The sequence below is a fragment of the Solea senegalensis genome, linkage group LG3 (genome assembly GCF_019176455.1).
Source record: "Solea senegalensis isolate Sse05_10M linkage group LG3, IFAPA_SoseM_1, whole genome shotgun sequence".
Taxonomy (NCBI): domain Eukaryota; kingdom Metazoa; phylum Chordata; class Actinopteri; order Pleuronectiformes; family Soleidae; genus Solea; species Solea senegalensis.
Genome location: NC_058023.1, coordinates 13155878 through 13180467, shown reverse-complemented (window position 1 = coordinate 13180467; position 24590 = coordinate 13155878). Strand labels below are relative to the sequence as shown.

General features: G+C 40.5%; 1 protein-coding gene across 1 annotated transcript; it reads left to right on the top strand.

Moving 5' to 3' along the window:
- The first annotated feature begins 14786 nt into the window (after window positions 1-14786).
- On the top strand, window positions 14787-24428 carry LOC122766118 (hepatocyte growth factor activator). Its single transcript, XM_044020756.1, has 13 exons — window positions 14787-14841; window positions 16077-16170; window positions 17339-17412; window positions 17487-17630; window positions 18287-18418; window positions 19532-19642; window positions 20061-20235; window positions 20800-20897; window positions 21643-21880; window positions 22276-22415; window positions 22680-22820; window positions 23142-23284; window positions 24129-24428. Exons 1-13 carry the CDS (start codon window positions 14787-14789, stop codon window positions 24300-24302), a joined length of 1719 nt encoding a protein of 572 aa, XP_043876691.1. The 3' UTR covers window positions 24303-24428.
- The last annotated feature ends 162 nt before the right edge of the window (window positions 24429-24590 follow it).

Genomic DNA, 24590 nt, shown 5'->3' with positions numbered 1-24590 from the left:
GCGGCTCATTGGTTAGCCTTTTCTTTACAGAAGCTCTGAATGTTCAAAGTGACACTGTGTAACACATCTTATCGATTTCTCCCATTATCTGGCCCCTCAGTTACATTCACCATGCCATGAGTTGAACTTCCATTACGGGCCTGAAACGTGTGTATTTTTATACTGCAGGCTTGGATTACATGACGGATCATTTGCATGACCTTTATGAAACATAACAAGAGCAAAGCGCTCGTCAGCGAGGCCAAACTCATCCCTTGTAGTGGGTTTAACATGATACCTTGTGTTCATGTGGGTAATACACTGATGTTCATTTCCTCTAAAGTTGTGTTGTGCAAGATGAGTGTTTGATCCTGATCTTTCGTCTTCGATGACCTGCCTATTACGTCCTCCTCATTGGAGATTAGGAAGTAGATCTCTCCAATGCGCCCCCTTTTTCTTGTACACAAGAAGTCAATGAAGTAACGGGCAGAGAAAGGACATAATAAGGGCATAACCTAACGCTCTGATAGCAAAGCATGTGACCTCTTTTGTTTTTCGTTGTAATTGCTTCAATTTTCCCTGTCATGGCCAGGCCACACTGGAGCGCCCTGAAGCGATATCTGCTTCCATTTGGCGCCCATGTTAATTAATGCTATTGTTCATACCAAATGTTACGCTAATGATCCTTTCACCATTCGGTCATTTTTCTGTGTGTGCCGCGAGCAAATCTGACCAGAAAACACACTCCTATCTAGATTCTGATAGATCATAATGTTTTTCCCCTCCTCCTATCCTCAACCACCTCTTACTTCATTCACTATATGAATGGTATCTATACTTTTTTACACTTTGCTCACTCCACATGATTTTCCATCTGGTATTGTGGTTGCAAGTTTCCCAGCGACAGCCCGTAATCTGCACATGATCGGCATTCAGCACTCACTAAGTATAAAATATTTACAGACGCAACCTGCAGAAACCAGCAGATGCCTTCCTGATGCATTGCAGGCCCCAGTCTCATTTCCTAGTCTGTGACATCTCCAACCACCTCATCCAATACGACACAAGAAAGAAGGGGTTAACAGCAGCTGAAACCCAAGGAGGAATACAACACCAGAGAGAAGAAAAGGGAGAAGAAAGAGAGCAATACAACATCAGAAAACATGGCAGCAAGGTAGCATTGCAACAATAGAAGTCCTATGTTCAATATATAGACATAGAACCGAGCTAATATAAACCTGGTTTCACACATGAATGCCTTTGTCACTTCTCGCATGTCTTTTAGTAATGTTTTTTTTTGTGACAACACAGATGACTCATACCTCCTTTGGGCTTCTCGGGTGCAAAGATTTTTTGTAATGTTTGACGCCTATTTGTCATTTATATCAAGGAAAAAATGAGCAAGCATGTGCAAGCATAGAGCGCCAGAGCAGAGCAAAAGCAGCATGGGGAAATGGCGTATCTGTCGTGGACAGGCTGTGTGCAATTTTGGCCATCAGGGTGCTTCTATATCCAGTGTGGCCTGCGCGTTATGCTGCCTGACAAGCTCTGAATTGTGGAGCACTTTCTATTCAAGTGAACCTCCATTTCTTCCCGAGTTGGTCAGGGATTGGATGTCTCAATTTTGTACTATTCAATTCTTTGTAATTAGGGAGGCTTTTTTTGCCAGCAGCCCCCCACTATGTCATCATGTTGGACAAGGACAAGAGAGCAGTGTCCTTCTACCTTTTCCCTTTTTGATGCACACTGCAATGATGTTAAATGCTCTTGCTTTTCTGGCTCTTGCACTGCCACACAGTATAATTGTTGTACCGGCTGTAATGATTACCATGAAGTGGTTACCTGCTGTCAGCAGACATTGTGCATTGAAGGTCAGACCCAGAATGCATTTTTTCCTCTCAACTCGGACCTAAATTCGGTCGCCCAGGATGTACAATCATCGGCACATGCTTTGTTACTTTAGCTGGCTCACAGCAAATGACTGCCTCAGTCACCTAGACAAACCCACTAACCCAAACAATCTTTGGATGTAAATTCCAACAGTTTGGTTAAGGTAGAGTACAAAGGGTGAAGACAAAAGCCCTTTGTCTGAATTGTTGCTGCAACAGCATGCATGCCTCGGTCTCCATGCCTCTGTCTCCATGGGAATACAAATGTTCAGCAAGACGGTCTCTTGGTGCACTTCAGGATACATTACATTTTAATTTGGCACGAATCTCAAATTCTGTTGTGTGAAAACATGACTGCAGGCAGGGGGAAAACTGAAGCAAAGATGTGAGGACGCAGACGTGAAAAGAAAATGCAAAAGGATGTTTTCTCCAGGGTTTTTTCTTTTTTTTTTCTCCCATCATTCTCTTTCTAAAGTACACATTCATGTCACACGGACTGTTATGTAATCTGCACGCAGAATGGACATGTTGTGAGTTGGAGCCATGCATGGAAATCAAATGATACACACCCGTCATCCACTACAAGTCATGATTAGTTTAGTTAAGCATGGTTTGTGCATACGTTTTAGTTTCTCAAATATTAGAATTTTAGCAAGGGGTAGCGCATATGGTCGTACCAGGAAGTTGGCTGTTTGATCCAAGGTTCCTACACTTACAGGAATACTTCACCGATTTGCATTTAGCTTTGTGTCACTAGAATAGAGGTAGTATTTTTGAAAAATTGTGCTTCCCAACCTCAGTTTCCCCTTTTATTGTTACGTGCCCACCAGCCTTGGACCCACTCGTAGGGGGACCTCATTCCCAGAATGTAAACAGTGTCCGCCATCTTTGCTAACAGTTACGCTAACAGGACCAAGTGTCACCGGTGGGCACGTAACAAAGAAAGGAATGAAGATATTTCTCAACTTTGGGGAAGCACAATTTTTCTAAAATACTACCCCTATTCTAGTAATTCAAAGCTAAATGCAAAATGGTGAAGTATTCCTTCAACCCTTACTCTTAGCTGCTGTGCTATGAATGGTAATAACTGTGAAGTGCTTTGAGTAGTTATCAAGATCTATTGAGCTATTGAGATCCCTTGCTATGAGTTGGAAGTAAAAGTGTTTTTTATTCACTACTTGGTCAAAAAAGTAACGTGTAATATTTTACTTTGTGTCTACCGTACAAGTCACGTAACATAACACGTAACGTTATGTTTCAGTTGGTCAGGTCTAGGTTCAGCAAGGTCACAGTATGTGCCAAAAATAAGGTCAAACGACTTCTTGAATATACTCCAGGTTATACACCAGGTGTTTTTTGGCATTTTCCAAAATGACAGTGTCAGGGTTCGTTGGGCCCGAGTTGTAAAAAGAATGGTTCAGGGAGCCTCAGGATTCATTTCCACACATGGATTAGTCACCGCATATTCCTGACGTTAACCTTGTCGAGAATCTTTGAGATGTGCTGGACAAGACTGAACACAGCAGTCCAACTTAAGTCCCATCGTTAATGACCTATCCAACTTCTTCATTAGTAGAAACCCTATAATTCCATATTCTGTTTTGTGAGGAATAATTGCCGGACACGAACATAACACCTATAAATCCAACATAAGGACAGAGGAAAGGAAGAGCCCACACTGGTCTGTCCAATAATTTGCGAGACAGTTTATACCTTCTGTTTTTCTGTTACTCAAGATAACAGAAAATATACTTTAACGTGTTTACTTTAAAGCTGCAGGAAGAAGGATCCATAGAAATAGCTGATAGTTGAGTTTCACCTGCAGGTTGTCAAATACTAACATTTTGGGATCGCTGTCTTTTTTCATCAGATGAGGACAGACAAATGCCCTCAGTTCCTACTTGAGTCCAGCTCAATTTCAGATACTTTCTTTGTTTAAAGGGAGGCAGTTGTTGCTGGTGGTGGAGTTAGCAATCATTCCACTGACCTGACTGGGCCTGTAGAGTCGTCGTAGAACAACCAATAGCAGCCTATCTGTCTGACCTACGCTGTGAACGGTCATCGTTGCGTGTGCCCTGCCCTCTCAGATCACTCGATTTGATTGCTGAAAGGTTTGTACGTTATAATTGGTTAACACTGCCAAAAATATTAAAGTTAATAAAATACAAATAATTTACTGGATTGTTGTTGTTTCTTTCGTTTTCATTTGACTGTAATTTGATTTTTATTGTCATAAATTTGCCGTCTATTAAACTGTAGTGTTCCGTGTTTTGGTTCCTTGCCTTTATACTGCTGTCATGCTGTCAGCATGTTATTGCTGGCTCACACAAGGGCTGCTTTTCAAAAATGTGTGAGTGCTCCATGTGTAGGAAGAGAGAGAAAGGAAGACGATGCTGAAGAATCCTCCTGCTTGGATGTAGTTCTTATACCCAGAGTGCAAGAAGTAAAAATATGCAGCCATTTATTATTGATTTAATATCAGTATGAGAGAAAATAAATCTACAAAAATATCCTCACAGGTTGCGAGTACGTAATACAGGAAACACTGAAAGGGTACAAAAGGACAGCGCTACTAACCGTTACTGTCAGATCATCAATAATATCAACACATGGCTAAAATATAAAGAGACTGAGCTATCGCAGCCGTTATGTGGGTAGTGCTTCTCTAATGCTGATCGCAGGTAATATATTGACGCAGTGCATCAAAATTGGCTGTGTGGTTTCACTTCCCTGTTCCTGTCTTTACCTTTGGACTGCATCCTGAAACACAAGATGCAATGGGTCCCACATGAGACGCTGTCTTTGAACTGAGATCACTTGGCATGTGTCGCAGCTTGTGCCTTCTGTACCAACCAGTGGGAAAATCTAACCTAGTTTATTTCTACCTCACCAAAGCGCAAGCATGGCCCTAAGTGTTTTTTTTCTTTGTTTTTTGTTTTACACTTCCCAGACTGGAGGGTTTGGATTTCTTTCTTCTTGCATGTCCCAGTGTTGGGTGCATTTTTGAATTAACAGTAACCACTGACAAGAACAGTGAGCGTAACCAAGATATCTGTCATGAACGTCTGTTGTTCTGGGTAGAGATGGCACATTAGAAGACTCACTTGACAGTGATTTGTTTGATGTTTCAGTTGCAAAGTAATTTGTTATGAAAGAAGACTTAGCATCCATTATAGATCTAGTGAATGTTGGCACAGGAGCGAAGGCTTTGATGTCGGGATATGTCGAAGGTTCACACTCACCCTCAAACAATCTGGAGTACAGCTCCTTTTTTCTTCATACGAACTTCATTCGTTTCTAAATCCGCCTTCACATAATAAGAAACTTAGTGTTTGATCACTGCTCGCTATCGAGCACAGCGGGGTGCACAGACAATTGTGGAGGTAATTGCAGCCTAGGTGTATGTTATAAAATTCAACCAAGCAAACTTTAGCATTGACTTGACCCAGTTTGTAAACTCTGTCTGTTCACAAACCCGGTGGCCCAGTCTGACGGCTGACATTTCACCTCACACACTTTTCCTACACTTTTAACTCCGTGTGATAAAGTTTGAGGAATTCAAACACACAAATGAATACTTTTCTTTATTACGCACAGAGCTGTCATTGTTTCCAGCGTCAACGGATGAATGTAAAGAACGAATTGGAAAGCAGCAGGTATGCATGGGGGATAAGTGACTTTGCACACTGCACTGTGTACAACATCATGTTATCCGTGGGAACAATGGCAATCCGAAGTGCAGTCAAATTTGCCGTCATTCAAACATCCATTAAAACAACAGGCGGTCTACATATGCAATAAAAGAAAGTATCGCCCCTTGTAATTGGGATAGAGAATATCAGCCATACGTTCCCCATGCAAGATGGGATTTGCTACTGCTGGGTTTCCATCTCTCTATAAGTCCTCCAGGGTCCATGGAGGAACTTTAGCTGACCTCCCTTATTGTGAAGCAATCACAATTGCACTCTTGAGTGTCCAGAGCTGTCTGAGCTTGGCACCTTGTTTCAAAGGTTGAGCCCATTTACCCTGTCAGGGAAATACTGAATTGTGTCCACTGTGTTGCACTGTCCTTCCTCTTCTCAAGTTTATATAGGATATATAGGATAGACTCAGTGTGGAATAAATCTATATGATATTTGAGATGACACCAACAACAACCAGCATGTAAACAAGGGGTTTGTCATGTTATGCTTGTTCCCATTCATGTAACGTAAGGGCCAGAGTGTGTGTGTGTCGGCACCACCGTGAGAGAACTCCTCGAATTTGATGGTTTGTTAAAATTGCTGGTTTTGGTTACACGTCCCAGTGAACATTGGTTGATTTGCATCAAGTCTATGTATGTGTGTAAAATGGCAAAGTATCACTGCCTTGAATTCATCTATTTTGGCACTAATTGAAGGGCATCCAACACAGCAGATTCACCATGGCCACAAGAGGCCTAGCTGTTATGATGGTGCTCTTCTGATGAGTATGAAACATGCTGTTAAGCACAATTTCACTGCCTCACGTTGAGGACTAGTTTTTCTACACTACACAATCTTCTCTGTCTTTTTTTTTGTTTTTATCGAGGAGCCCATATGTGCACTCAGCCTGTGCCAGTGGTGTCCTTTGTTTTTCTGCCTAACAGCCAATAACAAAAAGCTTGAGTCTGTTTGTTCCAGGTGAACGAACTAACCACCGCCACTCCCTAGTGCCTTAAGCTTTCCAATTGAGTTATACGCTATGCTCGATTGGAATTTTATTCCTGGTCGTATTAGAAATCCTTATGGCTATCTTTCAGAGCAGGCTGACATGGACCAGGCATTATCCCATTTTGGATAACATTAGTGGTGAGAAGTTTGTTTTGGTTACCTTTGGTTCTCCGTCTGGGATAATAAAAAAAAAGATGGTGTTCTGGCAGCCTGGAGCTGTGTTGGCACTGCTAATGGAAACATCTTCTGGCTCATCACCTCTGTATGTATCCCCAAGTTGTTGGTGGTTGTCTTATTCATAACATTGTCAGGCATAAACCTTGTCTTGGCATGTGTCTTGACTGTTGTGGTAATACCGAATTCCAAAACCGAAATTTTGATGCAGCAGATTTGTATTTTCTGCTGAATAGCTAAACAAATAAATAAATAATACATTTGTAATCTCATCATGTTGCATTTTAGCCAAAAGGCAGGGTAGTAGGGGGCCCCAACAAAGCAATTGCCTCGGGGCAAACGAATGACTAATGTGCTGAACTCCTCCTCCACATCCTCACAATTCTACAGTCTTTATGTAGTCCAAAAAATATTTACATGTTAATCTTTAACAATTATCCATTAACTTTTAATGGCACACTGCAGTGTCAATGCAGAATCTTTTCAGAGAGCACAACACCTCAGTTAGGATGTCATATGTTGACTTAGGTGATTAGTCCAGAGCCAGTCTTGCCTTTCCTGTTACCCCCAACACATTTCTGCTCAGGGTCATGCTCCTGTCTCACCTGTGAGCCGTTTGAACAGTTTGCTGGCTCCATCCGACCGGGAAGCGGGCCCTTAAACTGTGGTTCAAAGGCTGACTGGGCTCCAGCAGATTGTAAAGCACCTGGTAAATCAGGGAACTTTTTAAATGAGGTAAAAAAAAAAATGCTATTGCTCCATAGCTAAATGACCATAGGCTCCACAAACACAATAGCATAGAGCATCACTGCAAAGTCTAAGCCCTTTTTCGGTTAATTATCAGTAAATCTCACAGCCAACACTGTTCTTGATGATATATATATGACAAGCAGGGCATTAAAACTTTTCAATTGCTCTGACCTTTAAAGCTCAGTTTCTTCAAACCTTAATTCTGTGAGGGAAAGTTGCAGCCGGCGCATGCAGCCCATCTTCATTGTTATTTTTCTTCATTACTGTGTCACTGACACGATTGTATTTCACTTAGGAAATACAGTCATGTTTGGCCTGATGTTAAATAAACACCCAGGGAAGAGCATCCCTTTCCTCTTTGATTATATTTTCTAATTAATTACTGGCTAGGCTACCTTGCTCTGCCATGAAGACTGACGTGTCCCCAGGTCCCCAGTCACATCCGACAGCAGCCCCGGTGGCAGGGGAGCTGTGTTTTTAATCACCTGGCCACTGGCATTATCAGGCTGGAGGAGCCGTTAGTGGCTCTGCACACAGATGCTTGCTCATTCATCTCTGCTGGAGGTCAATGTGGCCGAGAAAGTGGCGCCCGCTGTGTCCTCAAAACACCGTTGCTTCGTCCCTCCACATTCGGAGCCTCTTACAGGCGCCACATGTTGCATTCTTACCCTCAATGAATCATTACCACATTAGCTCTGTGGCATTAGTCTCATTTGTGTAAACAGAAGACCACTGCGCAATAGCCTGTTCACTGCTTCTGGCAGGGAATCTGCTGGCTCATTTTACTGCTATTCCTAAAAGGCCTGCTTTGTGGAACATATTTGAAAGTGGTTCTGTTTGGCACATTATACTCAACATTACTCCTGATTTAGATTCTAGCAATTGAAAATTTAATTAAGTGACATTTTGGATGTTAAGGGACTGTTAACGTTATTAGACGCATTAAACCACTATCATGAAGTTTTTATTTTTTAAGAGTCACTTTGTCATCTGAGGCTTAAAAGTTGCTGTGCACACTTTATCCAGTCAGGAGCCAGGACTCCACAAAGAGGTGGACATCAATGCATGTTAGGTATGGCTGTTTTGTCGGTGAATAAACACCACTTGTCACTTCCCTAAATGTGTTCATGAGGCGATGTAGGGAGCAGTTGCGGTTGCTGGTCTTTGAAACAGGGGAATCTCATTTCGGGCCCAGTTATTTATACATACATTCTTGCATAAATCCTGCAAATGAACTACTATGAACTAGAGCAAGCAAACGTGATAATTATGTAAAACCAAAATGCTACAGTAGTGTTTTTATTTACGAAAATGGGCTATATCGCCCTGCAAATAGCACACAACTGCCAGCTATTTATCTACAGATTTGCCTCGCAAAATCCACGCAAAACTGAGGCAGAAACGGCTTCACTGTTGTGTACGTTTCTGCCCACCCCCCTCATCCACTGTCATTGAAGCCCAGCTTCCCTGAAGGCGACATTGTTGCCGTATTTATCGAGCTCACCGCAGTTCAAAAATAATCTACCCTGTGCCATCCCAGGGAGAACAGTTGAAGCCGAGCTTGAAGTGGTTTTAATGCGGAGGCTGCCACGGGAATACGACAAGCACGTAAGACGATCCGTCATCCGTGATGATGGAACAGCTGACCCAGTGACACGTTCTGAATGCGTCCGAGCGCACGTTTGGCATTGAAATGTCAGTACAACACAGCACGTATTTGACGACATGTTAAAGGAAGTTAGAGCAATCGCCACTTGTAGGGAGAAGAAAGGGTGTCACGTTTGGCAGCGATGGAAAAGAAGTTGGTCCAAAGTTAGCCAACGGATGACGTCTTTGACAGCAACGTAATGACAAGGACATAGAAAACTTCATTTGAATGTGTCCTGATCTCACCTTCACCGTCTACCGTCTACATCCTGCTGGGCAATCCATCAATCATTGATGGAGAACTTTCCGTAGATGGACAGAAGTGGGTGGGTTCATTATCCCTTTCTTCCTTTTATTTTACCATTCTTTTTCAGTTTGTTTGTTTACCAATTTTCTAATCACATGCCCACCTTCAGCCACATAACACACATCAGCTTTTCTTCCAACTGCGTAAGGTGAACATTGCATCAAACCTTTTCAGGGTCTTAATGTTTTATTTCACAGAATGTCGAGAGAGCAGAATTTGTTCAGGGAACATATTAAAATCGTGTTCGCGTTGTGCTTTTGTGCCACAATTTGCTCAATTAAATAGGACCTAATAACCAAGGATCACTGATTGCACTTACAGTACTGCGGGTGATACAACTAGTAGCTGGCAACACACGCCACATTTCCACAGAGAAGAAGGGACAATGTGACAGGTATACATTTTTAAAATGTCCAGCCATGATAGTGAAATAATCTGTTCACAAATTAGACCGTTTACTTTGCCGTTATCGCTCCACATTGTTTGGCAGTCGTTTGACCATTAGACACGACATGTGATGTCATTGTGTGCAAAGAGGGCACGGCTGTTAGTGGCTGTATTTATGCTGAGGTACGATTGTCACTGTGTCTGCGGCGCAGCTTCATTTGTTGGGATGAAAGGAAACATCGAAATCAGCTGGCAGTAAGTAGGTTTATTATTAATTGGCTCAACTCTGCACTGGTCTTTATAATTATGTGGAATAAATGTTGCGTGTAATTGTCCCTCTAATAATGCTATTTACGTTGTCATCTGTTGTGTTGGTGTAATATCATTTTGTGAACGGCTGCCCCCTTTATATGTAAATATCTTCACATGTGATTACATGAAAGTCTACGCACTAATTTGATTTTTTTTTTTTAAATCAGATGCAAAGTAGCTTATGATGGCATATGCACCAAAGTAATATTTTTCTCAACTCAACGAAAATCCGTGCATATTTGCATATATAACCAATCAAAGTGGACACCCTGTTAAAAACTGTTAAATATTACATTGAAATGCATGGTATGGTGCAATACTGACTATTCATATGATCACTGTGGTAGAGCCAAGGACAAGACCTTGTCTTGTCTACCCATTTCCAGCCTGGGAGCCTGTGCTTCATCTTCTTTTTATGTCTGCTCTCCTCTTCATGTCCACTCGTCTCTCTTTCCCTCTTGCCTGCTTCGGTCTGGTCTCCTCCTCCACTCCACCCCACCTTTTCCACTCATGCCTGTCTATTTATGTCACCTGTGTAAATAATATCAATAAAGCTCCCTGACGTGCCTAATTGACTGGAAACATGTTTCCATGCAGTTTACCATGCGGCTTACCTCTCGAGATCTCGGTGTAAACTCGGAAACTGTCAGACACACGTTAGCTCTCCCTCGGTTGCATTCTCCTGCTTTCTGACTGGATTCTGGGGTTATATCGGATTCCCGAGTGATCCACACAGCCTGCAGTGGTCAGAGTTCAACATATTTGAACACATGCACTGCAAAGAACTGTCCTTGTGCAGCACAACTGTGTTTTCAGACTACTATCTGCTATCTGAATGGGCCGTTAAGCACTGAACTGTCATTGCTATGCAGTAATAAAATACCCTAAATTTAGCCTGAGGCACTGTCCGTGGAAGGAGAGTTAGTAAAACTGATGGGCTGCATGTAGACAGATGTCAATTGCCACTCCAAAATGTCAACAGTATGGTGATAGATATTGTATATTTTTAATGAATTTCTGGTGTTTTGTTGTTGATTTTAAGTACTAGTTGTAATTTTGGGACAGTGGTATGTTTTTGTTATGGTATAGTTCAATAATTAGGCACAAAGCAATTGTGTCATGAGCCATTTTAGGGTGAGGACAGCCATGGAAGAAGCGCGCAACTTGTTTTTGATTCCACTTTCAGATGAGGCACACAGGGATTTTGCAAAACAAAAGTAAAAGAAAAGCCATTGCATGCAAATTAGCCTCGAGTGATTTGAACTATGGAACATATAATAGCCAAAGGGATTAACCATTAATTCAGGTAATTATTCCAGTATTTATTGTAGTTTTCTTTTTTTTCTCATCTAAGGAAGAAAAAGGGCATTAGTATTATCATCATAAAATGTACTTGCATATTTATTTCAATGAAAAATGAAATACAAAAATGAAAATGTCTTTCAAAAGTCAGAGGGGAGAAGGATGTGTGCTTGAGCACCACCTGGGGAATATCAATTAATGGGAAAATAAATTAATGTTTTTCAAACTATTTCCAGGATCTTTTACTCAGCCCATTGAAGTGTGCCCTGTTAGAAAGTGGTAACAAAAGTTGTTGGATTATATGTTTGGCGATACTGTGTTTATGGAATCAAAAGGGAGGAAAAAAAAAAAATCACACTTGACTTGGATATTTAATTATTTCCTGTTTAAATCTTCTTCTTCCTATGTGTTAGAGGTGATACACAGCAGTACCTTTATTGTCTGTACTTTCTTCTTCTGTGGTTTTGAGGTTGTCCAAATATTGATTAAAAAGCTTTCATGGCTGTAACTCCAAGAAAACCAGTGCCCTTTTATTTTCTTTACCACATATTATTACTTCTTTTCTTTGACAGTGGAGGAATCCTTACTTTCTGACCCCACCTTTACCTTATCTTGTAAAAAAAATTCCTTTGTTGGAGTTAATAACTGAGAGTCTTTGTTAAGACATTCACTGTTCTTGATTGACGTTCTTGCTAAATGTGCTTGCTGAGCCAGACACTGTATGTCAATAATTAACTGTACAGTTGTCTTAGTTGAACAATTTCCTCTGTGGAAACACACCACCCCAATCTGGAGATTTAGTCGTCCAGCCTCCCTTTTTGTATTTTTAGCACAGCATCTGCAGAGAGAGATTATTACAGCTGGTGAAAATTAGAGGTTAGATTATGAGACAGGGGAATTTGTCGTGACACGACATGTCACTGCTGGAATGCTGACAGCACGTGAGACTCGTAAGATTGGTTGGGCCTTTCATCTCCCTGATTTCAAAGCTATTATAATCATTTCAGCCACAATTCCTTTCAGATTGTCGACAATCATCCAGACTTTTCCTTATCTTAGAAATGTAGGATAACTTAGTAAATCACCTGCTAGAGTGCATTCTACCTCTTCTGCGAATTTACATGCCGGTACTCTTATTTTGAAGGGCAGACATACCTGAAAACAAAACAGAAGGTCGTATAATTACTATTAGGTACTTAAAATTAAGTTTTCACAAGGGTGCTAATTAGATCAGCTTTGTAAGGTTAAATTACGGTCTTCTTGACTGTTAACTTTGACTTTTTGACTTTTGGAAATTAAGAAACCAGAAAAGGCTGCAACTGTCAATCATTTGTTGTTAGGAAAAGTTAAAATAAAATTAAATGGATTTACAATTACACTTCTACAGAAACTGCCTGAAATTAAGATATCTGAACATTTTGTCTAGAGCAGTGCTTTCAGGAGATGCAAGAATGCCACAAACCGGGCTAACATTTCTGCAAAATGTTTCGGGGTGCCCAAACTCTAAGACATCGTTTTAGAAACTATTATATTTTGTATAAAAAAATAATGGTGGTTATGGTATGGAAAATATGGTTGAATTACAGTTTTTTAACGTCAAGGTCAATTTATTCACGTAGCACATTTTAAAATAGCACATGTACAATTGTACCATTTTACTTTGAATCACTGACAACTGCTTCTACAGCTAAAAACCCGATTTTAGGCTGATTTGAACAGATTATCTGGCCAAATTATCCTGTAGTGTGAGGGGTTAACGGAGTTGACTGGGAAACAGATGTTGCATACTTTTGTTTAGAACCGTAATTTGTACAAGCCAAGTTGATTCCGTCTTCTCAGCGATGACTTCAGCCACAGTTTTTTTTTTTGCATTTCTCAGCATAAAATATCACCCACACAACAGCTATTAACGGATAGTCCACCTCCATGTATGTTTATATTCTGAAGTCACGTTGAATCACGCAAGTTTCTGTGAGATCCCAAATCTCCTCCCTGAAACTGAGGGTGGGTGGTCCTGCATCTTGACTGGATGATCTAGTCTGTGCTTTCTCAGGATGAACACATTGAAAATAGGTCACAAGTTTGTTAGTTGTAGTTTGTTGTGTCTCTGGTCTCCCACATTTTTAAAATCAAGTCAGATTTGAAAATCCTCTAGTGTGGGGGCAGGTTTCTGATTAGGCCTCTTAATGATTATGTGGGTGTGGCCAAATTGAGGTTTGAGTGACAGCTGTGTTGATCTGTTATCAGTCATTTTGCCAGATCACAGTCAGTCACAGTAGGAAAGTCACAGGTATAAACAGTCAAATGAATGATGGCTGAGTTCCATTTTGCTTCCCCAGTTTCAGGACGCATGCTGAATCTCTGTCATAATGTCCTAGCATACAGGAACTGAAGTGAACCATCGCTGATGTGAGCTGTGCTTTTCCTGTTAAAACATGTAAAAAGATGAAAACATTCCTCCATTAGAGTTACATGACATGGAGGACATGTATTTGTCATTTTCTAAGAACGTCTGGATTCAAACGTTAACTGTAAAATAACTGGCGACAAAGCAAAGTAAATCCGGTAGGTGGCAGTAACGACACAAATCACGACGACTACCCAACGAAGAAGAATATGTACGTGACGTCAAATATTTCCTAGCAGGTGTAATCGTTTGTGATAATTAACAACACCTACGTGTGTGCACGAAGGTTTCATTTCATTTCTTATATGAATTCAGCGAACAACTAGAATTCACAACCTTAAAAAGTCGGTATTGGGTTAGGACTAAAGTAATTTCACGAGGAGTAACGTAACGAGATGCCCGGACCAGGACCCTGCCGGCCCCCGCCGCTGTTTCAGCCTCCGGAAAGTTTCCTCTCTCTTTCCTCCGTCTCCTCCTAACTGTTAAAACCGTGGGCGGAGAAGGAGCCGGGGAACACCAGCTTTTTCATGCAGCAGGGTAAAGGATGCCTCACCGATAGATAGCCAAGCCTAATGACGCAACGGGTTTACTCAATCCAGCAGAATATTGTGAGGGACAGGATTATACATGCAGGGTTTCCTATGACCAAAAGCAGACTGAGGACTCAGAAACTTACAGATATAACGTGACAGTTCCTTCACATCCACTTTTAAGGAAACGACCTTCTCCTCCGCACACCAGCTGAGCCACCGATGCAAACTTGAATCATGACATTGATTGCGTTACTGTTTTTACCCTGTGTTTTCAGTGCACACACGGTAGGTTTGTTAGGACAAGCCTCTTAAAACCATGCGCGACTCTTTTTTTTTATGTATTATGAGTGCATTTAAAAAAAAAAGGAAACATCCAAATAACTTCACTTTACGTTTGGTTTTCAGCGCATGTTAGGCCCTGGATATGAAGGAGCCACAGACACGCACAGAGAGAGCCGCAAAGGTATGTTTTACTTCGAGTCCTGTGTTTTCATTTAGAGGAAAGAAGAAGAGGGAAGGGGATGGACATCGAACAGGCAGAGAATTTTGATTTGCGGATTTTTTCTTAAGTTGTAATGATTGAAAGTAAGTTGGTTGTGCAACAGAAATCTAAAGCATGTGGGAGCTGAACAGCTGTGTTAGCTGTCATTTACTACAAGGAGCCAGGTGTATGAGGAGATTTATGTGGCTGAGATTAACAAAATAAAAGTTCAAGTCACTGTAGAGCTTGGAATATAATTTTTTTTTTTTTGATAAAGCAATGGAGTCTGTGCATTGTGCAATCACACTCTGATACCGAAGGCATACTCATGTTGGCAGGTTTTTGTTAATTATTGACATACTGACTTGAAAAATTGACAATTGACTGTTAACATTAAAAACATCAACTTATTAGTGTCAGTTTTTTTTTTCTTTTCAGTATCTTTCCTGTTCCTGCATGTGCTGGTCCACGTGGTTATACTTTGTGTGTATTTCTGGGATGTGACATATGTGCAGCCTATTTTTAAGCATCTTTAAGTCATATTTTGCTGCTGCTTAATGTTGCTTAATGTTGCTTCATGTTGACTTCAACATGCTTTGACTGTTGCTGCAAATACTGCTTGATGTGTTGTTCATGTTGGCTACCATATGCTTTTGTTTGCCTGGTATTGTGAATTGTGCTGTGTATTGTTGCCCTGCTTTTTCCCATTGTTTTGTTTCGTCAAGGTTGTCCCGACGTTTTGTATTACCATGAGTGTTCACAAGGCAAACTTGATTGTTTCACCTCAAGTTTCTTTATGATTTAAGTATAGTAACACTGTTTACAGGGAACATATTTTAACATCTGATCAGGGACTACAGATGAAAACTAACCCTTTAGCTAACTCTAGCATACTGTTTTTAGTGAAACTAATATGCATTGTCTATGTCAAACAAATAAATGAATAAGATAAATTAGGTTATTTTTATAACGATTATTGATACCGGTTTTTGTCATAGAGGAGTTTTAAGAAGTTAAAATTGGAACTTGTTTGTATTAAATAAAAAGACATGACAATAGTTGGCAGTTACTTTAGTGAATGATTTATCATTGCATGCTTAAAATAAACAGTCTACATGTTGCACAGCTGTAGAAGTCAGTTTTTTTACATTTGTCTTTTGCGCATCAGTGAAAATGACTAACAATTCTTTTTCCTTTTTTCCTTCCTCTGTTGCCAGTTCTGACGACAACAGACAAAGAATGTAAATTCCCATTTCGTCAGGGTGGCAGGCTTCACCATCACTGCATCACGGTCCTGTCGTCACAACCATGGTGAGTCCTTTTCCTCCCCTCAGCCTATCCGGATCAACTGTTTTGATTACACAAACAATCTAGTGTGTGTAATCACACAGCGTTGCTACACACACTTGGATCAAACACACAAAGGCAACTCATCACTTTTAAGTGCTGCCTCGTCATATCTTGTTTTGTTCAGACACACACACTCAAACCACAAACTTCTCCACGCCACTCTCACACACAGTGCAGGTATTACGTCACAGGCCTTGGTGTGACTGTTCCTCATGGATGTGTGAGCGTGAATGAACCGAAACTGTTATTTTCCATCACACAGTGTAGTAGTAGCTGAGTGACACTAATGCAGTGTGTAATAGCGGTGTCTAGTCATACCTGATTACATGTTGCTGTAATAAAGGATTTGTGCAAGTGTCGTCAGGAAACATTCCTTAATGAGGTAATGAGTAAATTGGCTTTAATGATTTGCTCATTTTTTGACACGTTTGTGGGTGTTGTGTCACTGTTACAGCTAAATTTGCTTTTAAAGGTGAAAAGCAGAAACTTGCTCTTTGACTTGACTGAGTACAGGTTAAATTGCATGTACAGTGACATCTTCAGAGCGTAACACAGAAGTAAAATCTGTTTCTATTCCTTTTACTTTGTAAACTCAAAACGACGACTGTTATTGTAGGGCTTTGTGTCCGTCATTCTTTAGATATGAGACAGGAAGGGTGGGTGCCAGAAAGGTGGAGCAACATGTATGCAATTGCACTGTACAAGGTGCAACATCTCTGATCCACCCACACATTAAAAACACATCACTGCAATCGGACCCCTCACGTTTCTGTGACTTGCTCATGAGTGTAGTGATGAGGTGGGTTTGCCATTATGTGCAGTAAGCAGCACAGAAGTAAGCTGATGGTACTTTGCTTTAATTAAATGAGTGAATGATTAATATATGGAGCTTCTTTTCTACACACTGGCTATTAAATGTTCAGCATTTCTATCAGTTATGGGTGTCTGTTTATGTTGGATCTTCAGAAAAGTTCATTTAAAAAATGGTTTCTGTCCTGTATCAATTCTTTAGAGTTGGCCAAAATGACCTAGACCAGGCAGAGATCTTAAATTGAGAAATGGAAGACTGACTTATCCACTTTGTAATCCAGTTGACTTGTCGCTGTTTCATCATGTCTGCTTCTCACAGGTGCTCTCTCACTCATAATTTTGATCGGGACCGAAAGTGGGGCTACTGTGCACCAGAGAAAAGTCAACCAAATGGTCAGTTCACTGAACACGCGTAGTAATTATCACGAGAATTTCCTCTAATTGTTTCCTTTTCTCGCGTATTTCAGTTTCTGACCACACACCTCGCAGAATTACAGACCCTTGTCAAGTGAATCCGTGTCAGAATGGAGGTGTCTGCAAGTTGATTCCACACATGCGCACATTTGAGTGCTCGTGTCCTGATGGCTTCTCTGGAAGACTGTGTGATCAAAGTAGGTTCATTGTCTTTTTGTAGTGTTAGCACTGTAACATTAAGATTGTTAACAGCATTAGGAAAGGAACTAATAAGTTTCACCTTATTTTTTATTTACTTTACTTTCTTAGGACATGACAGGGGTAGCAGTTTGGCAAAATAGCTTCAACACAAAGGCCACTTAGTAGGCCACATCATTACCACATTATGATATTCATCAAGAACTAGAGTGTGATCATCTGTTTCACTTATTGCCATTAATTCAACTGAACTGTGAAATCTTTGCTGTTTTGAAATTTAAAATATTTGCTAATTTTATGAGATGCTTAAAATACCTGAAATGTTTGTATGATTCTGAAAGTGTGTTTTCATGGTCATAGAGGAAGATAATCTATTTCACACTGTATGCCTCTGGCTAAACAAATTTCACCTTTTTAGTTCAGGGAAAGCAAAGTAAAATGGGAAAAGAAAAAATCAGTTATGAGTCATATGCATTTTACCTTGCATTTGAAATGATTCAAATTGCTGACATGAAAACACAGTATCCACATCCACTCTGAATGTGCCTGGCAAAACTCAGCCATCAGAGTGTTTGCTCTGTGCGCTCCACTGAGCTCTTCAATCTCCTCTCACATTTCATTCTATTACCTTTTATGTTTTGTGTCGGCCCGTCAGAGAGGTGCTATGAAACCGCACACCTGCGCTATTATGACATTGGAGAATCTTGGGGACGAATTCATCTCCGCAATGTGGAACAGTGCACATGTGTGGCAGGGGAAATCAAGTGTGAAAGAGTCCGATACACAAGTAAGACGCCAGCTTTTGTTCATTGGCTCCAACTGTCTGTTGCTGCTCTCTGGCCTGCTTTTGTTTTTGTGATGCACTTTGACAAGCCGTTCAGCTAAGAACAACAAGCTTTTCTGTATTTTACACATCATGTATGAGCTGTTTCCAAAAATGAAACAAGGTGGAAAGCACAACTGAAAGAAACTTATCTAAAATGGTACCATGTCTCCTCCCCAGTCTGGCAAAATGTCTCCTGTCCTGAGAATATATGAATGATGGGTCCTTCACTTTCTTTGATCATAGTTTCTAGAGGAATGCCATGCCATGAAAGAAAAGCAGATTATATGACTCACTCTGACTCAGGAACGGTGTTCAAGAACACGCCCAATGGGTCTGTAAGGTGCTTTCATCTTTTAAAGATTCACTGGCAAAGCACTGAGGTGATTCCATGCTCCCTGAGCCAAAACTGTTTTTTTTGTCATGGACTAAACTTATAGTGGTCATGGAAAAATACTTTTTATAGCCAAATGCCCCTGAATATATGTTGACTTCCTGTCCAACATTTTGTTTTGCACTGTTTAAATCTACCCGTCAGTTTTAAACTAAACATTTTTAAATGCAATGCATTCACTTCCCAAAACACTTCAGAGGCCCTTGGTCTTCAATGGATCCAATGCAGATGTACACATTTTAGGGAGACATTTGGAACAAAAATGTAGATTGTGCAGTGCATATGTTGAAGTGCACAGGAATTGTGAGATTTCTTTTTACTTAAACCCTCAGTTATTTTTTTGGTCACTTTTGAGAGGAGCGCAAAAAGTGGTAGAAACAACACTGATGTGTAATCTGTAATTTTAGAGTTGGAATGCTGTAAAGATGAATTTGTCTGTCATGACACACAATCATCAAATTCATCTTTTAACTTTATTCTTGTGGAGGAAATATGTAGTTCTTAAGCTGTTGCATATTTATCTTTTCACTAAAATTGTGATTTTTTTTGACATCCAAATGCATGGTTGAGTATATGAAGTATAATTATTTTACTCCAACTAAATCATACATTAAGTGATTTTTTTTTTCTTTTTGGGAAAATCATGTTTATAGGTGTCTTACCGTGCTTTTTAATGTGTGCAGTGTGTCGTAAAAACCCTTGTTTCAATGATGGAGTGTGTCGACTAATCACATCCACCAACAAGGAGGTGTGTAACTGCAGGCATGGCTTTGGCGGCTCAGACTGTAGTGTTGGTGAGTAAAATCAAGATTATGATTCAAAATGGGAGTTCAGATTTTTATTTGTGACGTCATGACCGGTTGCCACTTGGTATAAACACGGCTTATAAGGCTGAAAAACAATTGAAACATGATTCCAATTTTCCAATAGCTGCGCAGTCTGCGTCATCAGTGTGGATCTAATGTGTATTTATGAGGTAGTGGAATAACATTGATTCTCTCATTGTTCGTACAATACATGTGTGTTCTTGCACGTGGGTGAGAAAATACTTTTATTAACCACATCAGGTGAAGACACGAGCAGGCTGCTAAACTCATAATCTGTTAATGCACACAGTGAAGTCGGTTTCTTTGGGATTTGTTCTGACTGATTCCAATGTGATTATAAAAGATCTGTCATGACATTACTCTGTGTGTTTGTGTGCGCATGCAGAGCCAGAGGCAGAGTGCTATAACGGCAGGGGGAAGGGTTACAGAGGACTGGGGAACACCACGGTGTCTGGCACCCGGTGTCTGTCGTGGAACTCGGACCTGCTTCATGATGAGCTCCATGTTGGCACGGTGGTTGCATCGCCCCTCAGGGGACTTGGCGAGCATGCTTACTGCAGGTGTGTGTGTGTGTGTGTGTGTGATCATGTAATTGAAGGATGCATATAATCCCAGCATTAAATTAATTGTCTTATCTGCCAAACTAGATTCTTTTACCTTTTTTTTTTTAAAGCTGAAATATCCAGCTTTACCCCAGTGCTAATAAAGCCCCTTTAGCCAACACTTAACTGACATAAGCATGAGCCCTCAAATGAAAGCTACTTGGTGCCAACTGGCAACTATGAAAGTGAATCCAGCCTGTGTATGATGAACAATAAAAAAAAAATACAAAATAATAAATTTCTTACTGCTTTAAGTTGTTGATGTGACATGGAGCATGCCAACAGCAAACCGTATGAGTGCCGCTGAATGGCTTACATACACATTTCCTGTACTTTAACTCACAGCTTTAATTTTCACCCCATTTTAATTTAACTTCACTTAAATACAATTGTTTAATTATTGATGTATTGATTGAGATTTCAACTTAACTCTGACCAATGGAGCTCCTGTAAACATTGCATTGAATTTTATTGAAGTGAACTGATGTACAGAGATCTTCCACTTTGTGTGTGCATGCGCAGAAACCCAGATGGGGACAAGATGCCGTGGTGCTACACACTCGCTGACGATGCCATCTCCTGGGAATACTGTGACATCCCCTCCTGTGTGATGCCTGTGTGTGAGTACAGAGGGCGTGTATGTGTGTGTTTGTTAGCCATTTACTTGGTCGGCTTGATTTTTGCCTTCATGTGCTTAAGGTCTGCTTCCTTATGTACTTATTTAAGGATGGTATCTTAAGCTCTCCCTTCTTTGAATATTCATGTCATTATTTTAAAATATGAAAAGTGAAATAATTCATGAAGGCTGCTTGCTGCATAATTTGTCCTCTTTGCCTTGCCCTGTCCTTGATTAAATAAGTCGGTAACACTTTCAAAACATCTCTCAAATAAAAAGAGAAGAGTGAGAAGAATAGAGCTAATCTCTGCTGAGTCACGCTGCTCTGAAAAGCTGAATTCAGCTGACTTGACAGAGCTTTTCTTAAAATGTGGGCTAGATGAGAGGACAAAGCATGAATCACTGTAAATCAATGCGTCATGTTAGGTGAAGCCAAATGTTTATGAGGTGGGGTTTGTCAGGATGTAAGGTTTATGAACAGAATCTTGTTCCCTCTGCTTTGCCCTTCTCAATATTTTATGTGCAGCTTGAAGTATCTCTGTAACAGAACAGCTTGTTTGCTTCTTGCAGGGGGGAATCAGCCAGCATCAAAAATATTCAGAAGAGGTATTTTCTGTAGGAAGAGTGCAAGCAAATTATAGTATTCTTGCTAATTTTAGTGACGTTTGCTTGCTTTGTTGTAGTTTTTGGTAGGATGTACGTGTATGTATGTGTGTACTGTATATTAAAGTTCTTGTTCCATGATGCAGCTTCTTCTCGAAGGATTATCCCCTTTAAAAAGCCTAACGCTACCAAGAAGCCTGTGTGTGGAAAAAAGCACAAAAAGAGGTTGTCGATAGCAAGGGGGCGGATATTGGGTGGAACTTCATCGTTGCCGGGTACTCACCCCTGGATGGCAGCGATTTACATTGGAAAATCTGACTTCTGTGCTGGTACACTGATATCCTCGTGTTGGGTCATCTCTGCGGCGCACTGCTTCTTCCGCAAGTGAGTCCACCAACAGTTGATGTTTTATTTTTGTTGAAGGTGAACCATATCATTTTTTGCCACAAAGTCCCTGAAAGATAAACATTTCGAGCCCATGTAAAAAAAAAAAACAAAAAAAACCCACATGGGAACGTTAATCTTTCTCGTGTTTTGACAAAAGATCATGTTGTACAATATTAAGTGTAATAGATCGGTTTCATTGACAATGTACCTGTGGCATTTCAAAGTATCTTATGCAATGTGAAATAAAATAGTAAAACCGATGTTGGGGCATAACAGGATGAAATGTCAATAGATGATTTACAGAAATCCAGCCACCAGTTGTTGGATATAAATTGGCTCTTGTGAACAGTGTTAGACAGACATCCAGGATTTATCAAGATTTCTTCTTGCAGCCCACTGAAGTCTCAGCTTCGCGTGGTTCTCGGCCAGCAGAGGTTCAACGTAACCGGTCTCAATACCAGGACGTTTGAAGTGGAACAATACATCTTTCCGAAAGAGTTCTCTGTGTTTAATCCCACTCTACATGACATTGGTAATCACTCATTTCACACACGACTCGTGCAAACCAAGGGGCATCTTGCCCATATTCAGAAACACACAAATTTGCTTAAGACCTGAGTCCGCGTGCACAGCTGTGCGTCACTGAACAGCTGTGTCTGTGTGTTCCCCCGCATGAACACCCACACAGAGTTGACTGTGGCAGTTTGATTTGGCCACAGAGTCTCTCAGTCTACCACTTGCCTCATTGCTGTAACTCCTCTCGTCATTTTCATAACTTAATATTTCTTTTTGGCAGTTCTGATCAAACTGAAGAAGCAGGAGGGGCGGTGTGTGAGGAGAACACCGTTCATCCAGCCAATCTGTCTCCCAGACAAAAGCACAACATTTCCTGATCACTACTGCTGCACTATTAGTGGCTGGGGACACATGTATGAGAGTGAGTGAAGACTTGTGGCAGATAATAATGAAAGATTTATTTTTGTGATGTGGACCTCTTATAGCAGAGCCTTACCTTTTCTGTCCAGACAGTGATGCATTGAAATGTATTAGTAAAAGCTTGGCTGAAATTGATTCTGATGGTGTGGACTATCCTTTCCTACTTTTGATGGCTCAATCAAACCCAGTCTGTGCTGAGAATCTAATCTGACAAATTAAATCACAGCACGCATGTAATGGGAGCATGGAAGTAAAGAAAATAAGTTGAAAGCCCAGTCCGCAGCAAAGGTTTTTACACTTTGCTTTTGTTTTTATGTGACAGAGGCAAAGGGGTATTCCAGTCTACAAGAGGCTGGAGTGAGACTCACTCCTCATGAAGTTTGTAGGAAACCTGAAGTGTACGGCAACCACGTCTCTGCTGACATGATCTGTGCGGGGCTCGGCGGCTGTGTAGACGCATGTCAGGTAGGAAAGTAATTTACAATGCAGTGGAATGATTTAATATGCATTTATAACAATGTAGAGTGAATATTTAGTACTAAGTAGAACATGTTAATGACTACAGTACATAAAATTATCAAATTCTTCTAACCCTTTTATCTAGATTGTTTTGAATGTCTGGACAGTGAAAACGCATAAAATCTGATGCACTTTGAAATGCAATTCAAATCAGTCCTCTGGCTGCTCAAATTGGATTTCAAATCATCTTGTGTTCCTCTAAATCTGACGCATAGTGATGATGAATTCTGCAACATTACATGACAGGGTGATTGTTTGGAGAGTGAGATTTTTTTTTTTTTTTGAAGCTACAGCACAAAAGTAGTTATGCATATTTTGTTACCAAAGCAACCCATGCAGATTTGGGTGCACTTTTATTATGTCTGGATACACAAATCGAATTTCATCATTTGCAATTAACGAACCTAAAGAAACATATTTACACTATATCCTCCTGGAGCTTTTAAAGCTGTTGACCTGCTCAGCTCAGTTCTGCACAGCTTGATATCAGACATTTGTTCTCAGAGTAACTGGAATAATGGAGCGGCACTTAACGACGGCAGCAGGGATTCCCCTGAGTCAAGTTCTAGGGAGGGTTAGTGAATGTTTGAAATCTGCTGAGATGTCTACCCACTAAATCAGCTGTGTCAAATATTTATACTCTGTCCTCCTTGAATTAAATGTCAGTTAACTTGTTTACCTTGTAGTTTTTAGATGAATTAGGTGGAAGTGTGTTTGTGACTCAGCTGTTTGTGTCTTTGCTTTGATCAGTGCCTGAATTTGTGTGTGTGTGTGTGTGTGTTAACCCTAGGGAGACTCTGGGGGCCCTCTGTCTTGTGCGAGGGATGATGTCAGTTTCCTGTATGGGATCATCAGCTGGGGAGAAGGCTGCGGTCGCTCTGAAAAACCTGGTGTTTACACTAAAGTGGTAAACTATATCGACTGGATCAATTCCGTGATCAGACGTAAACCTAGAACCTCATGAATGGAGATTATACCTGGACACTGGCTTTAGTAGAATTTAATGTATTGAGTTTTGTTATTGTTTATGCAGGTTTTATAGGGTATTTAACTGTGAAAATATTGACTGAATAAAATTTTACTGACTTGATAAATCTTTGTCTTACAGACAAATTCATATGTTTTTTTTTCTGGACAAACACTCCCAACTTAATGTGCAGTTGCTTTTTTCCCCCCAAAGCTTTCATCTGTCTGACAAGGCTTTTATTAGTAAGTTAGTAGTAAGTTGTTTTTTTTTTTATCATGGAGATGG